Raw genomic sequence first — 16,134 nt, forward strand, 5'->3', positions numbered from 1 at the left:
GGGAAGCCCTGCTATTTTTCAGTCAAGAACTACTTAACTTCTCGAGTGCCAGACTGTTATCACCCCAGTAGGATAGACAACCATCAGAACCCCATGATCCTTTTGTGGTAATTTTTTAAACATCAGCTGCAATGTAGGGATTTAGAAATCTACAGTAAATGCAGTTCTGGCCTATTTTATGTAGCCTATCATTTCAAAGCCAAAATCAATCTATTCAGATTTATAGTACCACACTGGTGGTGATAAGAAACCACATATTAAGTATGACATTTAGGTTTACATAGAAAAAGAGAGAATGCATCATACACTGTAGGTTCATGATTTGTACAGATGTACAAGTGTATTTTCTTAACATACAGATACATAGCGTTGCAAAGACTCTATTACTATGTCAACTGTTTTCATTGTGGCTATTAAGTCTGTGGATTATTATTTCTGTAAATTGATGTTGCTGTTGATGTGTTGATATGTGTTATTTTTCATGCTGTCAACAAACCTATTGAATTGCTGTGGCTCCATGTCACTAGAGGTTAGTAAAAAAAAATCAGTTTTTTATTATTTGAATAAATTGACTTCATAACTTATTATAATTATTATTATTACTCCGATCTTTCACCACATCTTATAATATAAGCGTATATTACCCACATATTGCTTGTTATGTGATATGGTATGTGGTGTGATTCACAGTGGTGGAAGAAGTATGCAGATACTTAGATAAAAGTGATCATTAGGCAGCAGAATAGCTCCTGTCTGCGTTATATCATTATTACAATAATGGATCATTATTGCATTATTATGTAAGCAACGTTTTAATGTTGCAGTTGTTCGAGGTAGATTAACATAGTCATGCACTGTATTTAGCAGCTGTATTTTCTATATAAAAACTTCATCTGAGTACTTAACGTTAACAATTCATGAAAATGTAGCCTACAAAACGAATCAAGTCTTCATTCACGGCAAATACAATTTATATTGTCGCTGTAAGATTTTAAGTAGCCTACTCATATTCACAGTACTTTTACGCCATATAGCTAGCTGTAGTCAGTAACGTTACACAAGACGTGAATATTTTGTCCCCAGGATCCCCAGCCTCTATTACGTAGGTAGTCTACGTCTGGGACGTATCACAAAACGACTAGCTAGCTTCGGCAAACATCGTCATCGGTCGTTAACTGAGACTCGGTCAAGGATGGAGGAAGAGGCACGCAAGCTTCTCGAGGAAGGAATAATAAAGAAATTGATCAGTCCTGGTAAAGGAGAGCTATCGACCTTTCCAAATGGAACCAAGGTAAAACTACAGTGTGTCGACGGTTGGACCAGTTGAGTCCAGTTCTCTGAATTATTAGTTTAAGAAATGGAGAACATATTGAAGAAATGCGACGAAGCCCGTTTGCTATAGCTAAATGCTACCACAAGCTAGCTAGCTAACGTTAACACATTCGACTCTGTCATATAGATTAACGTACACCAAACGCTTCTATATAGACACCACTGACAGACTTGTGAGCTTTGCTGCCTTTGTGATGATACAAAGTTAGCTTTGTCTAGGGCTGGCAGTTTTTCAGCCGGGTAGCATTTTTTCCCTTTTTCTTTTCATCTGATAGAAAGACAGGGGGCGGGACAGGATGGGGATGTGTTTATTTATGCTGATTGGTCGGCATACCATCAATCAATTTCCCATTGTTGTGATTGGTCCGAATATGATGGAATACGCTCTCGAGGCCTGTCAGAGAGAAGTACAGATTGCTCTTTTGTTTATAGTAAACAAGCTGCATTGATCTCGTGTCCTTAAAAGGGTGATGTCAGAACAGTTATTTTAACCGGATAGTTCTGTTGAGCAGTGTTTAATGTTGTCCGTGTTTATCCTATCTCTGTTAACCAGGTGGTCTTCCACTACCGCACCAGCCTGTGTGATGGCATATTGCTGGATGACTCCAGAACCATGGGGGGCCGCTCCAAACCCATGGAGCTCATCTTGGGCAAGAAGTTTAAACTAGCTGTGTGGGAGAGAGTGATCATCACCATGAAACAAGGCGAAATTGCAGAATTTACCTGTGACAAAAGGGTTAGTGAGCTGGTAATTTGGGATGGCGTGGCAATCTTGTTCTTTCAGTGCATTGACCATTTCTATTCACCTCTTAGCACACAGCTCTGTACCCGCTTGTGTCCCAGTCCCTGAGAAACATCAGTGCTGGTAAGGACCCCCTGGAAGGCCAGAGGCATTGCTGTGGCATTGCCCAGATCCACTCCCACCACTCTTTGGGGCACAAAGACCTGGATCAGCTTCAGGCCAGTCCACAGCCTCTTGTCTTCACCATCGAGCTGCTGGAGGTGAGCAGGCAGGGGAGAGCCCAGAGTTTAATATTAATGGTGATTTTTTTTTATTGTGTTGCATTCAGGGTTGTAAACTCAAACAGTAGAGGTCGACCGATATGGGTTTTCTCTGGCCGATGCTGATCTTTAGAAATCAGGGTCAGCCGATGGCCGATTAATGCTGCCGATTTATTTTGGCCGATATTTGGCCGATATGTGCTTGTTTTTAAATCTCTATTTGAAAGATAAAATGTAACACTAATATACACAGAATTTCTCAACAAAAACATTTATTGAACACTTCACCAATCTACACTTGTATACTTCAATTAAAAATGTATAATGTAAAAACATACTGTAGCCTATATTGTATAAATAATGAATGAAAAATATATTAAATAAACGAAACAGGTAAGAAGAAAATAAACTTTGTCAAATAAACTTTTCAATGAAAAAATAAAGTTTAGTGCACTAAGCAGCATTTATTAAACTTCTGAGAATACAAATCTGCAAGCTTCACAGAAAGTGACATGTTATTAATCTCAACACTATTTCCTCCTAACTCCTGTTGAATCACATCAGACTAGGGCTATCTAAAGTCAATTCTTGTTCACCTTGTTTGTTAGATCATTGTTCATTTGTTGAAGTGTTTTATCTGTGTTTTGGGGGTCCTACTGTTACATGTCCTGTTACACTCATCAGGATCTTATCTGAGCACATTTCTGTCATTCAAACAACTCTTAGTTGTAATTTAAAACTCGTCCAGCCAATTTAATCAAATTGAGGGTTTTATTTGTGTTCAAGTCCATAGATGCAGTTAATGGATACAGGCACGGAGAACTGAAGGCTCTGTTAGCAACGATTAGCTCCGTTAGCGGTTAGCTCCAGTTAGCTCCGTTATAGGAGTGGATGAGACTGCCACGGACAGGGGTAACAACCAGACTCTGATAAATGACATTCGGGGAGCTTCCACAGCGGTGTGGCCGCAGTGTTTTGTACGGTTTTATTAGTACAGTTAATCACAAGGCAAGAACACCAGCAACATGCTGCTACTAACGGTAGTGTCTGAACCTGAAGTGACTGTGCGAGACACACGGCGCAAGACTTCACGAGGGGAGGGGCTGGTCTGGGTGCGCTGTAAAAAATGTCGCCTATTCATGTTTTTAACACTAGGCTGCCCGCAGATGTGCCTGCCTATTAATCAACTTGATATACTGGGATATTGGCCGATGCCGATTATGTAAAAAAAATGCCAAAAATCGGCCGATTAATTGGTCGACCTCTATCAAACAGTGTAGTTTTTTTTTCTAATGTAGCACCAACACAATACGTAAGGGTTTTGGTACCAATACCGGTACCTTTTTAAAAAAAAAAAAAAAAAAAAAAATAAATATATATATATATATATATATATATATATATATAAAAACAATACAAACCGTTTTTTTATTTAACAAAATAAGCAAAAGTTCTCACATGCAAAATGTGAAACCAAAGCTGTTTCTGATATTTACATGCATGAGGGTGACAACATATTGGAAACACCTCGATATATTGCAGTTCAATATAACACCACCACTAGGCCTGTCACGATAGTCAATAAATCAATTAATCGCACGATAAAAAAAATGAGCTCGATAATTTTTCCAGCCGCGATAAATTCCATTTGCATGCTTTTGTTTTCCTTGTCTCTCTCTGTGTGTGTGTGTGTGTGTGTGTGTGTGTGTGTGTGTGTGTGTGTGTGTGTGTGTGTGTGTGTGTGTGCCCCCGCGAAGCTCCGACCTGCAGAAGAAAGTAGCTATACCTTCACCAAAATGAAGACTGAAAAACAGAACTATTTTGATACAAACATTTACTTGCCATGTGGCAGATAGATATAATTTATTAATGATATATTATTTAATATTTAGTGTTTAATAAATAATTGTTAAACATAGTACAGAGTCTGTAGTCTATCGCACAAACACTCGAGGAATGCTGCAAACATTTGACAGCCAGTACGAATTGCCTGGGAGAACAAACGTGTCACAAACGGCAATTCCACAACTATACAACAGCGTGAAAGACGACATACTAAAGGAGGTCAAAGACATATTGTGGATATTTAAAATGTCTTCCAGTTCCAGTGTTAAATATTCTTTAGAAATAAAAGTTTATTGATATTTGAAAAATATACAGGCTTATATTGCAATCTCTTAGGCCTACATGGTGTACCTATATTTAAATAAACACACAGTAGCGGAGTTTATGCAGTGTCTTTTATTTTTCTCATGTTTTTTTCATGAGTCAGAGCCAGCTCCACTGTGGCCCGTGCGCGTACGTGTGCACTGTTGTACCGGCGAATAAAAGTCTTCTAAAAGAGCTAGATGTGCCATTGCTGATAAGTGATCAATTGATGACTTCTCCTTCTCCTGTTAAACTGATTATATGCTGCACCGCAAGTCCACTGACTCGAAAACTTGCGTACACAAGTTCAGACCAGACGTGAGATTTTATCGCAGCCTACGCTCACGTTCAAATTGATAAATCCCTTGCTTTGCGTAGGAATCGGCGTACGCTCGTCCTATGCCTGTTTTAGGTCGTACGCACATTTCATAAATGAGGGCCCTAGAGTGTAAGCTCCTGCTGCCACTGATCTTCAATCTCTGTCTCTGTTCAGGTTCTGCCTCCAGGATCGTTCCAGCTTGATGTGTGGGCTATGACAGATGAAGAGAAACTTGAGCTTGTGCCTCAGATCCATGAGGAGGGCAACATGCTTTTCAAACAGGGCAAAATCAAGGAAGCCACAGAGAAGTACTACAATGGCATTGCCTGCCTCAAAAATCTACAGATGAAGGTTAGGGAACAGTTAAATATAAGAGAATAAAGATTAGATCCAGTTTTTTATTATCAATTTTCTTTAGTAAATTTGCAATACAATTCATTCTAACTCCTCTGTGTGACTTTTGTCACCCCTTTAAGGAGCACCCTGGAGACGAAGTATGGGTAAAGTTTGACCATATGATCACACCACTGCTCCTCAACTTCTGCCAGTGCAAGCTACTCCAGGGCCAGTACTACGAAGTCATCGAACACTGCTCAGCCATACTCTTCAAATATGAGGGTAAGGCTTTGTTGTGGGTGCTGTACACAAACGAGCAAGAAAAAAAGATTTCTCTTGCTACTACAGTCTGTAATTATTTGTGATTTTAAAGAGTGTATTTGGGATTGGTGTAGATTTGAAAAAGTGTTAACTTGTGGTTGTGATGTTGAGTTTACAAAAAACCTACATGAGAAAGAACACTACTGCTTCACTGGACAGCACCCTCAACCACCTTCATCAAAATGAACAAATATCTTTTGAAGGAATGGTGTTCACCCCTTCAGTCGAGTTTAGAGAATCTATACCAAGGTTCATTAAAGCTGATCACAGTGTTGACATTAGTAGATCTGTAATTGTTACATACAGTACATTTGTATTTGAAAAACTAGTCTTTTGAGAGAGGCTGTTGTATGTTGGAGGAAAGCAGTGACAATATTTAAAATATAGGGATAAGGGATACATGACCAATTTTAACTAGCTCCGTCTCATGGTAGTGTGTGTGAAAGTTTTCTCAGACGGAGTGATACTTACTGGGCAAAGGAATTACACGTCACAGCCTTTTTTATAATTATACAGTATAATAGCAATCACTTTTTATATAGCAATACTCAGCATTAACAGTACATCTTAAAGCAGCCATATTATGCTCATTTTCAGGTTCATAATTGTATTTTAATGTTGTACCAGAATAGGTTTACATGGCTTAATTTTCAAAAAACACCATATTTTAGTTGTACTGCACCGCTCTCTCTCACTGCTGCAGCTCCTCTTTTCAGCTGGTCTCTGTTTTAGCTACAGAGTGAGACCTCTTTTCTTCTTCTTCTTCTGTACTATCTTTGATTGCACTGCACATGCGCAGTAGCTCAGATGTAGATCATGTCAGCTAGCTAGCTCCATAGACAGTAAAAGAAGGGCTGTTTCTACAACTTCGTTCAGTTACAAGGCAGGATTAGCTGGGAGACTTCTAAATGAGGGCGCACATGTAAGTAGTTCTTTTGTAGATTATGGTGAACTTGTGTGTGTTGTAGCAGTACTTTGTTATTGAGAACGAGGTAGCATGCTAGCGTTAGCATGCTAGCGTTAGCATTAGTGTTAGCATGCTAACGCTAACGCTACGAGCTAATGGTTGCGGTTAGCCTGCTCGTTTCGGCTTGTGACGTCACAAGCCGTGCCGATTTTGAACAGCTCACCCAGAGACTGAAGGCAGGACACATTCAGAAACTGTATCTCACTCTAAACAGCATGGATGGATTTTTTTCAAAGTTTGTATGTGTGTGGAAGCACCAGAGACACAACATAACACCCCAAATCCCAGAAAAAGTGATTTTTTCATAATATGGGCACTTTAACACTTTACTAGAAAATTAACTGCATAGCTTGCATAGTAAGAACAGTCAAATGTACCATGATAAACAACCATATATTTAAAGTAATTTAGTTGGCATAATGCACTAAATAGAGCAGCCAGCATTAGAGAGTTGCCACGATCGCTGCATACTATACCTGGCAGATTGATTCATAGATTAAAATACAGCCTCATACTGTCTTCACACACACAAACTAGGTTTTTATCAGGATCTATGGATCTGCCACACAAGTGTACTGTAATGTAGAGGCTAAACCATGTGGACAACTTGCAACACCTGCAGTTATTTTGGAAGCTATCCTCCTTTAAATTGCACAAAGTGTGTTGTCACAAGTTGTTGGTTTAGGCCTGTCTGCTGTTAAATGTTCATCATGTTAGGTTGCTGATAACCATGTCCTAGGTTCCCAACTTGCATTCATGTGCATATAAAGAATTTGTAATCATTTTCTTTGTCCCATTTCTAACAGACAACGTGAAGGCCTTATACAAGCGAGCTAAGGCCCACGCTGCAGTGTGGAATGAGGTAGAAGCACGGGCAGATTTTAATAGGTTGATGGAGCTGGACCCCTCTCTGGGGCCGTCTGTTGCCAAGGAGCTGAAGGCCATGGAGGAGAGGATCCGGATCAAAGAGAAGGAGGAAAAGGGTCGCTACAAAGACCTATTCAACTACAATACAACACCAGCCACTGCCACTACAGTCAGTGTACTTTGAGTTGTATTTCTTTTAATTGCAACTATCTCCTTTCTGGCCCCCATATATTACATTTAAGCTTATTTGTTATGTAGTAGAAATGTCAAGAAGTATTTGCTCTTCCTCCTCACAGGGTTGAATCACACAGTGGTTTGGAACGAAAGGATGCCTGTGAATTTCAAGATGGAGGACAAACAGTGCTGGTGTTTTAGGTTTTTTTCCCACGCACCCAAGCAAATGACTCTGCCACCCTGCCCTCCCTCCCATAGTACACGCAGAAATATGAAATATTCCAACACACTGTCACAGGTCATACGTACACACACAAAGTCACACATATATACCAAGGTGAGATTTGCATTCCTGCCTTATTCCTCTAAGCTTTAGAAAACTGAACTTGACCTTTTAGAGTCTAAAGGTGAAGTAAAGTTCAGTCTTTGATTAGGTCAAGAAGACATTACAAGCTTGACTTTAAAGAAAATACAAAATCCCATTGAAACCTTAGGTATGTACTGGCCAAAAGCATAATTGAACATATTTCATCATGGTTTAAGCATTTTATGTTGTCTTGGTTTCCCTGAAATATGTGCAGAGCTGTTGAATAATCCTAAAATGACTTGTAATCGTAGCCCAAGGAGAGATTTCAATGGATTCCAGATAGAAATGCTGCCCCTCAGAACATCAAGGAATACTTTTTTTTTTATTGCACAAGGGACATCACATACTCACATGCACACCTCTCCCTTGCACCGCCAGAACCCCTCTTCTATATTGGTCACAGCGGAAGCCCTGGAATAAGCAGACCATTATATCCTGGTAGATGCGACTGGGAAACCGAGCCGTCTGTGACAATCATTTATAACACACATGGAATTGTGTTATCTTTGCTTTCTCCTATGTACTTATTTCATATATGTAAGAAATATATACCATTATATTGTTTTGTCAAGATGTACTCCACAAAGCCCTTACTATCTCCTTCACTTACTTAGAAAAAGCTACTCATAACTCATGTGAGGCAGCAGGTCATCTGAGGTGAGATGTAATTGAGGTTGTGATTATGTAACTGAAAATAAATGTTTATCCCTAGCTTTGCATCTTTAAATATTTGTGATGTGCAGACACATGATTCGGGGAAAAAGGTTTAAATTGTATCCTCTTGTATTGTTTTCATTAGACTAATAATCCCAGTTAATTCCTGAGTAAAATAAATATTTAAAAGATTTAACATTTTTAGCAGAAGGTGCACATTTTCAGAGAACTCACACATTGTGCCCTTTAGCAGTAGATAATCTATTCATTGAGCTCAATGCCTTAAAGGATTTCACTTACATGGACATTGTGCTCAGGAGTCACTGTCAAGGTAAATAATTAACATTTAAATTAAACATTTCATATTGTACCTCATCACTGTCAAAAAAATCATCAGTTTAACCAGAAAATCTACCCACCAATTATGTAGCAACCTTTTAATTATGTTTCACAAATGAAACTGCTACTGAATGTTTTTTTTCTGTTATTTAATTAAGATATACATACAGAACTGCAAAAATCTGGTTTACAAAATTTTCATACTAACAAATTGACTTGATGTACAGTGTTGTTGGGATTGAGAAACATCTAATGTGTGTTTACACTACAAAATGATAAAAACAATGTGGATGGAAATGGGGTATATTCAAGATGCTCAGATTAACAAAAATATTCAGTAGTTGCAGAGTGGTGTTCAGAATAGAAACTTGAGCACAGTGCAGCTGGAACATTGATGTCATTTAAAAAAAAAAAAAAAAAAAAATTAAATCCCCATCCATTTTACTAAGGTTTTTACTCACAGCTCAACTTAAACGTGTTGAAATTCCCCACACTCGTTTTTCAAATAGATACAAAACTGCATTTTGCATACACCCCACAGTTCACATAAAAGTTTGTGATGAACAAAAGGTGGTGTGGTGAAATGCAGGTGGTGACAAAATGGACACAATGCACCTATAAAATGCTGTTGAGGAAAGCGCAAAAGGTGAGAGGATAAAAGAATGGTTGTAAAACAGACAATGGGGATCTTGATGAGGACAGGCTTCGAAAAGGTTATGTGCGGGCGCTTCTCTCCGTCTCTGCAAGACACTCCCTGACCAGTGCACGGGCGTGGATTATACCTGAACAAGACAGACACAAGGTGCAAGAAGGCATTAAATCACCAGTTTGACAATAATAAAATAACTTGCTAAAATGGTAGAAATTTCTGTCTTCTGTCCAAGTCTACCTCAACTAAAAAAAAAAAAATCTATTGCATCCAAGACAACCATTATTGCTGAGATAGCAATAGGGCTGCCCTTAGTCTATATCCACGATGATCCACTTCCGGGATTGCTCTCGTTCTGCCGGAAATTCTCTTTTCGGATGTCCGTTCTCAGATGTCGTGTTACCTTCCGCTTTCTTTGTGTTGTGATTTTAAACTATGAGGACTATGGTTAACTGCTCCTCAGATCTCTGCAGGGAGCCTTCCCCTCAGCACTTTTATGAACTATTCATGATACACACCACACACACAAATCATGACTTGCACTGGAAACAGGTATTGTGTGTCTTTCTGACAAGAAAAGCATACCTCTCTTTAGCCTCTCCATAGCGCTCTTGCTCCCAGCGTATGTAGGCCTGATCTCACGGCTCATCTCCTCAATGACAGACAGAAGCTCACTGTAGGTGGATCCCTGAGACACTTTGACAGGCTGTATTTTCACAAACATGTCATGTTTGGGGGAGAGTAAAAAAAAAAAAAAAAAAAAAAATCTTAAGACGTGTCACAGCTGAAAATTCACATCACAAGTAAAAGACAAAGTACAATGAAAAATGTAGACTCTAATATATATATTGCTAATATGATACAGGGTGATGTTAAATAAAAGGAAAGCACATGGTATCTTTATTTTCAAGATATTAAGACACAATTATACTAAGTAGAACTGCAACCCACTCAAATAATGATTTAACATTGATATCATTTGGCTTTATAATAGTCCCCCAACTGCTCCTTACACATCCCCATGCTTTCACAATAAAGTCCATTTCTCCACAGTTTCAAATAATTCCACTTTAATCACGCAACAAGTCGGCCACCCCCTTTGGCTATCTTAACACTCCTATGAAGGTCACATGCTGGCCAGAGCTGACAGTATTTACTGTACTCCACCATGAATACAGAAACACATGTTTGTCAGCTGATAGTTTAAATTTTCTAAAGCTTTTTGAGGGTGAATTAGCTGAAGCAGACTCTATATCTCTCACTGCTGCCACAAATGAAGTAAAAGTAAAATAAACCTAATTTCTAAAATAAAAGCCAGTTCAGAATTACATATCAGCTTTCAAATAAGAGCAGAGGGTGTGTTCAGCTCATCCTGTGCAGGAGCTTCTCAGTACTTGAAACGTGTGCTCTGGTCCTCACAAATAACACAACAGGTATGCAGTTCTGTCATTAATTTGCTTTGCAGGCATTAAACTGCTGCAGCCCTAGCAAGGAGTTTTATGCAAAGTGGCTGTCAAAGCTATGATATCAAATACAAGCTCTACCCTTCGACCTGCACAGGCCCACATAAAAAACATCATTAACAGCAGTTGTAGTTTGATTACTGGTTTTATATGAGAAAGACAACACAATAGTATGAATAACTGTTCTGCAGACATACCTGAACAAAGCCCATTGAGGGTGGGCCAAAGTCACTAAAAGCTGGTCTAAAGTTGGATGACGAGGGTAGGGATGGAGAGGGCACAGAGGAGCCTGCACAGAAGAGGAGAATAGATGTAAAGTGTGATTAATGGTTCTGCGGAGGCTCAACGCAGAGCTTTCGCCGTAGCCTACGTAAGTGGCCTTAAGTTTATACTTGCGCGTCGATCTCTTTAAAAGAAAAGCAGGACCGGTGTGTGTGTGTGTGTGTGTGTGTGTGTGTGTGCGCGAGTGAGACCGTGACGGCGATTAGCTTTGGGAAATCTGTAGCAGGAAAAGTTAACCCTCTCCTTGATTTCATGTTGTTTATGGAGAAGGAGAACCAGGAAATGAGTAGGGGGAAATGCAACGCTACGTGTAGTTACATTTTTCGAGAGATGGACGTCAGGCTACGGCCTAGGTACGTGTCTCCACGTACCTACGTACGTGTTGAGCAGAAATATGTCCATTGGCCATGGTGTAAAAAGTTTTATATCTGTAACGCAAAAAAATGGCAACCGGCCAGTAATTGCATGTCCAACATTAAGGCTGTAAGGTGTTAGACCTGGAGGTGTGTGGTTGGAGCCAGATGGCGCAGGAGCAATGGGTTTGTAACTCATGGCGATTTCAGCAGGCAGCTCCCCGTACGACGCGCCACTTCCTTCAGTCCCGTCAACCCGGTGCTTATACAGCTTTACTGGTGGTGATGAGCTCCTAAGAGCTGATGCAAAGAAAACAAACATGCACAGAAACACAAATAAAAGAAGATCAAATGTATATTCATCCTTTGAATAACAAAAGGCAACTAAGGTGTGCAGTTATCCAAGCAGTCACGTTCCCTGCGGTCCTCTGACAAGGACCTGCTGGACACCCCCCACACCAGGTTGCGGACTTTTGGGGACAGGGCTTTCTCTGCCAATGCTCCCACACTCTGGAACAGTCTACCACTCCACGTCAACTCTGCCCCATCCCTGCCCATGTTCAAAAAGCACCTCAAAACATTTCTTTTCACTAAGTGCTTTGACCTTTGGACTAAGTCCCCCCCTATTTGTTAAGCGACCTTGGGTACCCTGAAAGGCTCTATATAAGTCCAAGTTATTATTATTATTCATTTCATGTCTAATTCAATCTGCTCAATTTTTTCTCAAGATTGTTTACCACTTTGTAGGTTTTACAACAATCTGAAAAGGTGGCTCAACAGCAAACAGCAATGGTCAACCCCTGATATATTTCCATTTTAGTTCCATTTTTTTTTTTTTTTTTTTTTAAAAATGGGAAATGCAAGCACTACAAACATTTTGCCAAAACCATGGCTTCATGTGTCAACTTTGCCTTTTCACAGATGTAAACATAAACATTCTAAATGGACTCAAGTTGATGTCCTGTTGCAGTGTATGTGAATGGCATCAACTGACAGGAAGTTAACAAGGGGCCAGGCTGTTGCCTAGCAATGGAATTCCATTGAAAAGGTCTATAGGCATGCATCCATCACAGAACAAGACTGATGACTCATTACTGTATAAAGTTTCTGCGTTTCAGTCAGGTTAATTATTTGTTTGTCTTTTCCCACCAAAAGAGATATATTTATACGGGTCAATGTTTAGTATCAGTAATTTGTTTGGCGTTGTTGTGCCTTTTTAACAGACAGCAGAGAGATGACCTCCACAAACACGGGACGTTGGTGCCTTAACCCTTAGCAAAGGGGCCACCTATACAGTTCAATTTTAACATTTGAACTTGACACTTGATGCTTTGAAGTGACATGAGCTTTATGTGCCTTGTAGTTGCCCTTCAGACAGTCATGCAACACCAACCGCAAGTGGTTATAATTAATGATAGCAAATACTGTATTTAACATTGTTTATGCATTATGTATTAGCAATTTGACTTTCCCTAGCCTAAAGAAAACCATAGGACTATTTGCTGCCTTATATTATTATTGTGAACAGCAGAGTGGCACAATAATACCAGCGATATGTTTATCGCTTTAACAGTTTAGCGTTTCTACTTTAAATGAAAGTGTTCACTTGTCATTCAAATCTGGGAGATATCACATTTGATAAGTAGTTAGTTAGATAGGAGTATACTTTGTCACTTTCGTCTGGGATTTTCGGGTTAAAAAAAAGTGAGGATCATATGAATGTGATGGGTCAGTACGGACCAGAGCCAGAGGTGCCGAATGAAACAAAAGCTGACGTTAGCTTAAGGAAGGAGCCAAGCTACCATAAACCTACTACTGGTTATGTTAGCTAGCTAGATTAGCTAGCTGTCGCCGGTTAGCATAACAACATAAGTAGGACGCAGGAAAATAGTCGTGATGAAGCGTTGATATTCTACATACAGACACTAAACGATACGAAGGTTTTCTACACTTGCGATTATTGAGAAGACTACAAACGATTAAAAAGAATGGCATTTCTATTACCTTTATAAGGAGACTTGAAAATCCTTCGTGGGAAGCGAGACCTGCTGGCTCTTCCCGTGTGTGAGTCTGCGCAGTAGATAAGCGTAGTGTATTGCTGTTTTTTGTCTTTATTTATACAACATTCAAAGACAGGCAGGCAGAACGGTCAGAAGAACCATACTAGACTGTAAGTGTTGAAGTAATCTTAGTGTTACAGTTATTACTTTAGCCACTTGTGGTAGAACATGTAACGTCAATTTTGTTTTAAAAATAGTTGTGCAAATCAAAGTTTACATTTCATAACTTTAATTTAACGATAGTGTCAGCAAATTGCAAAACGAGGATTGTCCATGCCGTTAATTAACTTTATCTTACTATTAGAAACTTTAATGTAGGTTAGACTTTAGTAACCATAATAGAACAATAACGTTAATCATAGAAAAATTAATGTTAAAGTTGCTAACTGCTGGCGCATTTTGCCTTGACATGCTGTTCAATAGCCAGCAGATGAAAAATTAGCTCAACGTTTAACCACAGAATTTATTTCATATTCTTTGTAGTTCTTTGTTTGATGATGGCATTCATCTTTTTAGGCCTGGTTCTCAAATGTTTGATAACTTTTGTGTTATGTTATAATTCACCAATATGATATGGTTTTAGATCATATGCTACATACTTGTCTGTTTCTAAGGGGGCTTTCACATAATATAAAAAAATATATAAAACAATATCTATGTTCACATCTACCTTATTTAGTTTGGTTGAATCGCACTAGAGTTTGTTTTTCCCCTTTGTGCGGTTTGTTTGGGCAGGTGGGAAGCAATCGCACTCGGATGCGCACCAGAGACCTCCCTGGGTAGGTAAGCTTTCAATCGGACTCTGGAGCGGTTTGTTTGTGGTGAGAACGTGATCCGACCTCGAACCGCACCAACTAGGCTACTGTGTGACACAGTAGCCTAGGCGTGACTAGACTCTGAGGTAAATGGCTCCTGTAGCAATCTGTGATGCAGCAGAACATAAACTGTAGGCTACAATTTTTTTATTTGGTCAGCACGGGGGGGGGGCACATGGGTGGCCAAGGACATGTCTACAGAGGCACGGGCCTCCCTAGGCCTCAGTGTAGAACCACCACTGTCTGTAGCAGCTTGCAATGTTTCTTTCACAGAACTTTATATTATACTGCGGTCAAGCTTGTCGTCACTCGCATCTCCATGTTCAAACCAGCCTGAAAATCAAATATCTCAATATTTTTTACCAAATACCTCAATATCGATAACGCAACGATATTGTAGTGTTGACTATTGGTGCTTTCACAAGATATTTACACAATGAGATTTTAGATAAATAATCATCAGTAATGTGGATATAATGACTAAGTGGGTAAAGGCAAATAATAGAACAGTTACAACAGTCTGGTAAGTTCAGAAAATGACATAACTGTACTGTAATGCAGCCTTTAAAACCAGTAAAAGACCACACTTATGCCATATTATGATATTACGATATCCAAAATCTAAGACGATATCTAGTCTCATATCACGATATCGATATATTGCCCAGCTCTACTTCTTGCTCCTCGCTGTCTGGTTGAAATTTTTTCTGGCCCTCTTTCGTGAAGGCCGTCTCAAAGCTCTTTTTCCTGCCCCGAGCAGCGAGCATCGAGGAGGGATCTCAGTGGAGCTATAGGCGAGGATACACGAGAGCAGCCTTCCCGGAAGCTGTGCAGCTGAAAGCTGTTGCTAACTCCACCCAATTCACATGCCGTTTTAGAGGAAAGGAGCTCTCATCCTTATAAAAACACACTTTCTCGTTTCCTCCTCCCTCCCATGATTTCCTCCGTCTCTCGCGTGCTTCCTCAGTGGGAGGGACTAAGACACGAAAAGGGAAGCGGAAGGGAGGAGCCGGGGATCCAATTTAAGGGAAGTGCGATGCACCTGAGGAGACTCCAGAGATACGGAAAGAGTGGGCTTTTTCGGAAGGGGGCTTAAAGAGACAGGCGCTCCAACAGAGTGTCTCAGACAGGGTGAATACAGGTACAGCAGCCATGGACAGTGTGAGAAAAATTAAGCGGTTTTTGACCATAAAAGCATGTCAACATGTTCTGATAAAAACACAAAATACAAGTATAAACCTGAAAACGGTATATAACAGGTCTCCTTTACTTGCTTTTGTTGGCTGTGTGTTGCTTTCTCTCATAATTTGCGTTCAGAAATATGAACTTAACAATGTTTCTCGCAGGTACTCTTGTTTGAAAAATTCACAAAAAACGTTCAGCAGGATTTGACGGCGAAGGTAGATGTGACTCTTGTTCACTTCACTGAGGTGATCTGTTGCCAGCAACACTTATGCCAGCATGTCATTTATTGACATTCATTTTTTTTCTTTGTGGACCAGGACTACATCTAACATATCTCCTTATGAATACGAACTCAGCTAACCTGTTTTTTTTTAATGTAATATTCATTAGTGCTAAATGTATAGGCAGAAACATAATGTGTGAGAGGCGGGGGAAGAAAGTGCTTGAGATGTTTTCTTATGAAGTCTTGACTCATGCCTTCCAGTTAAAACAATTACCATG

The 16,134-nt window shown here is 39.7% G+C and overlaps 2 protein-coding genes across 5 annotated transcripts; one reads left to right on the forward strand and one right to left on the reverse strand.

Moving 5' to 3' along the window:
* The first annotated feature begins 1,088 nt into the window (after window positions 1–1,088).
* On the forward strand, window positions 1,089–8,542 carry LOC116052223 (aryl hydrocarbon receptor interacting protein). Of its 3 annotated transcripts, none has more exons than XR_004105540.2 (8): window positions 1,089–1,291; window positions 1,886–2,068; window positions 2,146–2,334; window positions 4,976–5,152; window positions 5,278–5,419; window positions 7,232–7,461; window positions 7,589–7,888; window positions 7,933–8,542. XR_004105540.2 is itself a non-coding variant. In XM_031302742.2 (7 exons), the coding sequence occupies exons 1-7, from the start codon at window positions 1,193–1,195 to the stop codon at window positions 7,592–7,594; spliced, it is 1,026 nt and encodes a 341-aa protein (XP_031158602.1). In that variant the 5' UTR covers window positions 1,089–1,192; the 3' UTR covers window positions 7,595–8,542. The 3 variants fall into 3 exon arrangements, 1 of the variants encoding a protein (XP_031158602.1); XR_004105541.2 differs by having other exon boundaries at window positions 7,589–7,883; XM_031302742.2 differs by having other exon boundaries at window positions 7,589–8,542.
* Window positions 8,543–8,958: 416 nt separating this feature from the next.
* cdk2ap2 (cyclin-dependent kinase 2 associated protein 2) lies at window positions 8,959–13,740 on the reverse strand. Of its 2 annotated transcripts, none has more exons than XM_031302746.2 (5): window positions 13,578–13,740; window positions 11,718–11,873; window positions 11,136–11,227; window positions 10,061–10,181; window positions 8,959–9,608 (listed from the first exon to the last, which is right to left on the reverse strand). In XM_031302746.2, exons 2-5 carry the CDS (start codon window positions 11,770–11,772, stop codon window positions 9,541–9,543), a joined length of 336 nt encoding a protein of 111 aa, XP_031158606.1. In that variant the 5' UTR covers window positions 11,773–11,873; window positions 13,578–13,740; the 3' UTR covers window positions 8,959–9,540. The 2 variants fall into 2 exon arrangements, with proteins under 2 accessions (XP_031158606.1, XP_035855879.1); XM_035999986.1 differs by having other exon boundaries at window positions 11,718–11,888; window positions 13,578–13,665.
* Between the last annotated feature and the right edge of the window lie 2,394 nt (window positions 13,741–16,134).

The sequence above is a fragment of the Sander lucioperca genome, chromosome 4 (genome assembly GCF_008315115.2).
Source record: "Sander lucioperca isolate FBNREF2018 chromosome 4, SLUC_FBN_1.2, whole genome shotgun sequence".
Classification (NCBI taxonomy): Eukaryota; Metazoa; Chordata; class Actinopteri; order Perciformes; family Percidae; genus Sander; species Sander lucioperca.

Excerpts from the sequence above, each read along its gene's own strand:
- LOC116052223 (XM_031302742.2), top strand. The coding sequence starts at position 1,193 with ATGGAGGAAGAGGCACGCAAGCTTCTCGAGGAAGGAATAATAAAGAAA. Across the intron at positions 5,153-5,277 it reads TCAAAAATCTACAGATGAAG|GAGCACCCTGGAGACGAAGT; the intron begins GTTAGGGAACAG and ends CACCCCTTTAAG. Across the intron at positions 5,420-7,231 it reads CATACTCTTCAAATATGAGG|ACAACGTGAAGGCCTTATAC; the intron begins GTAAGGCTTTGT and ends CATTTCTAACAG.
- cdk2ap2 (XM_031302746.2), bottom strand. The coding sequence starts at position 11,772 with ATGAGTTACAAACCCATTGCTCCTGCGCCATCTGGCTCCAACCACACA. Across the intron at positions 11,228-11,717 it reads CTCCAACCACACACCTCCAG|GCTCCTCTGTGCCCTCTCCA; the intron begins GTCTAACACCTT and ends TCTTCTGTGCAG. Across the intron at positions 9,609-10,060 it reads TATGGAGAGGCTAAAGAGAG|GTATAATCCACGCCCGTGCA; the intron begins GTATGCTTTTCT and ends TGTCTTGTTCAG.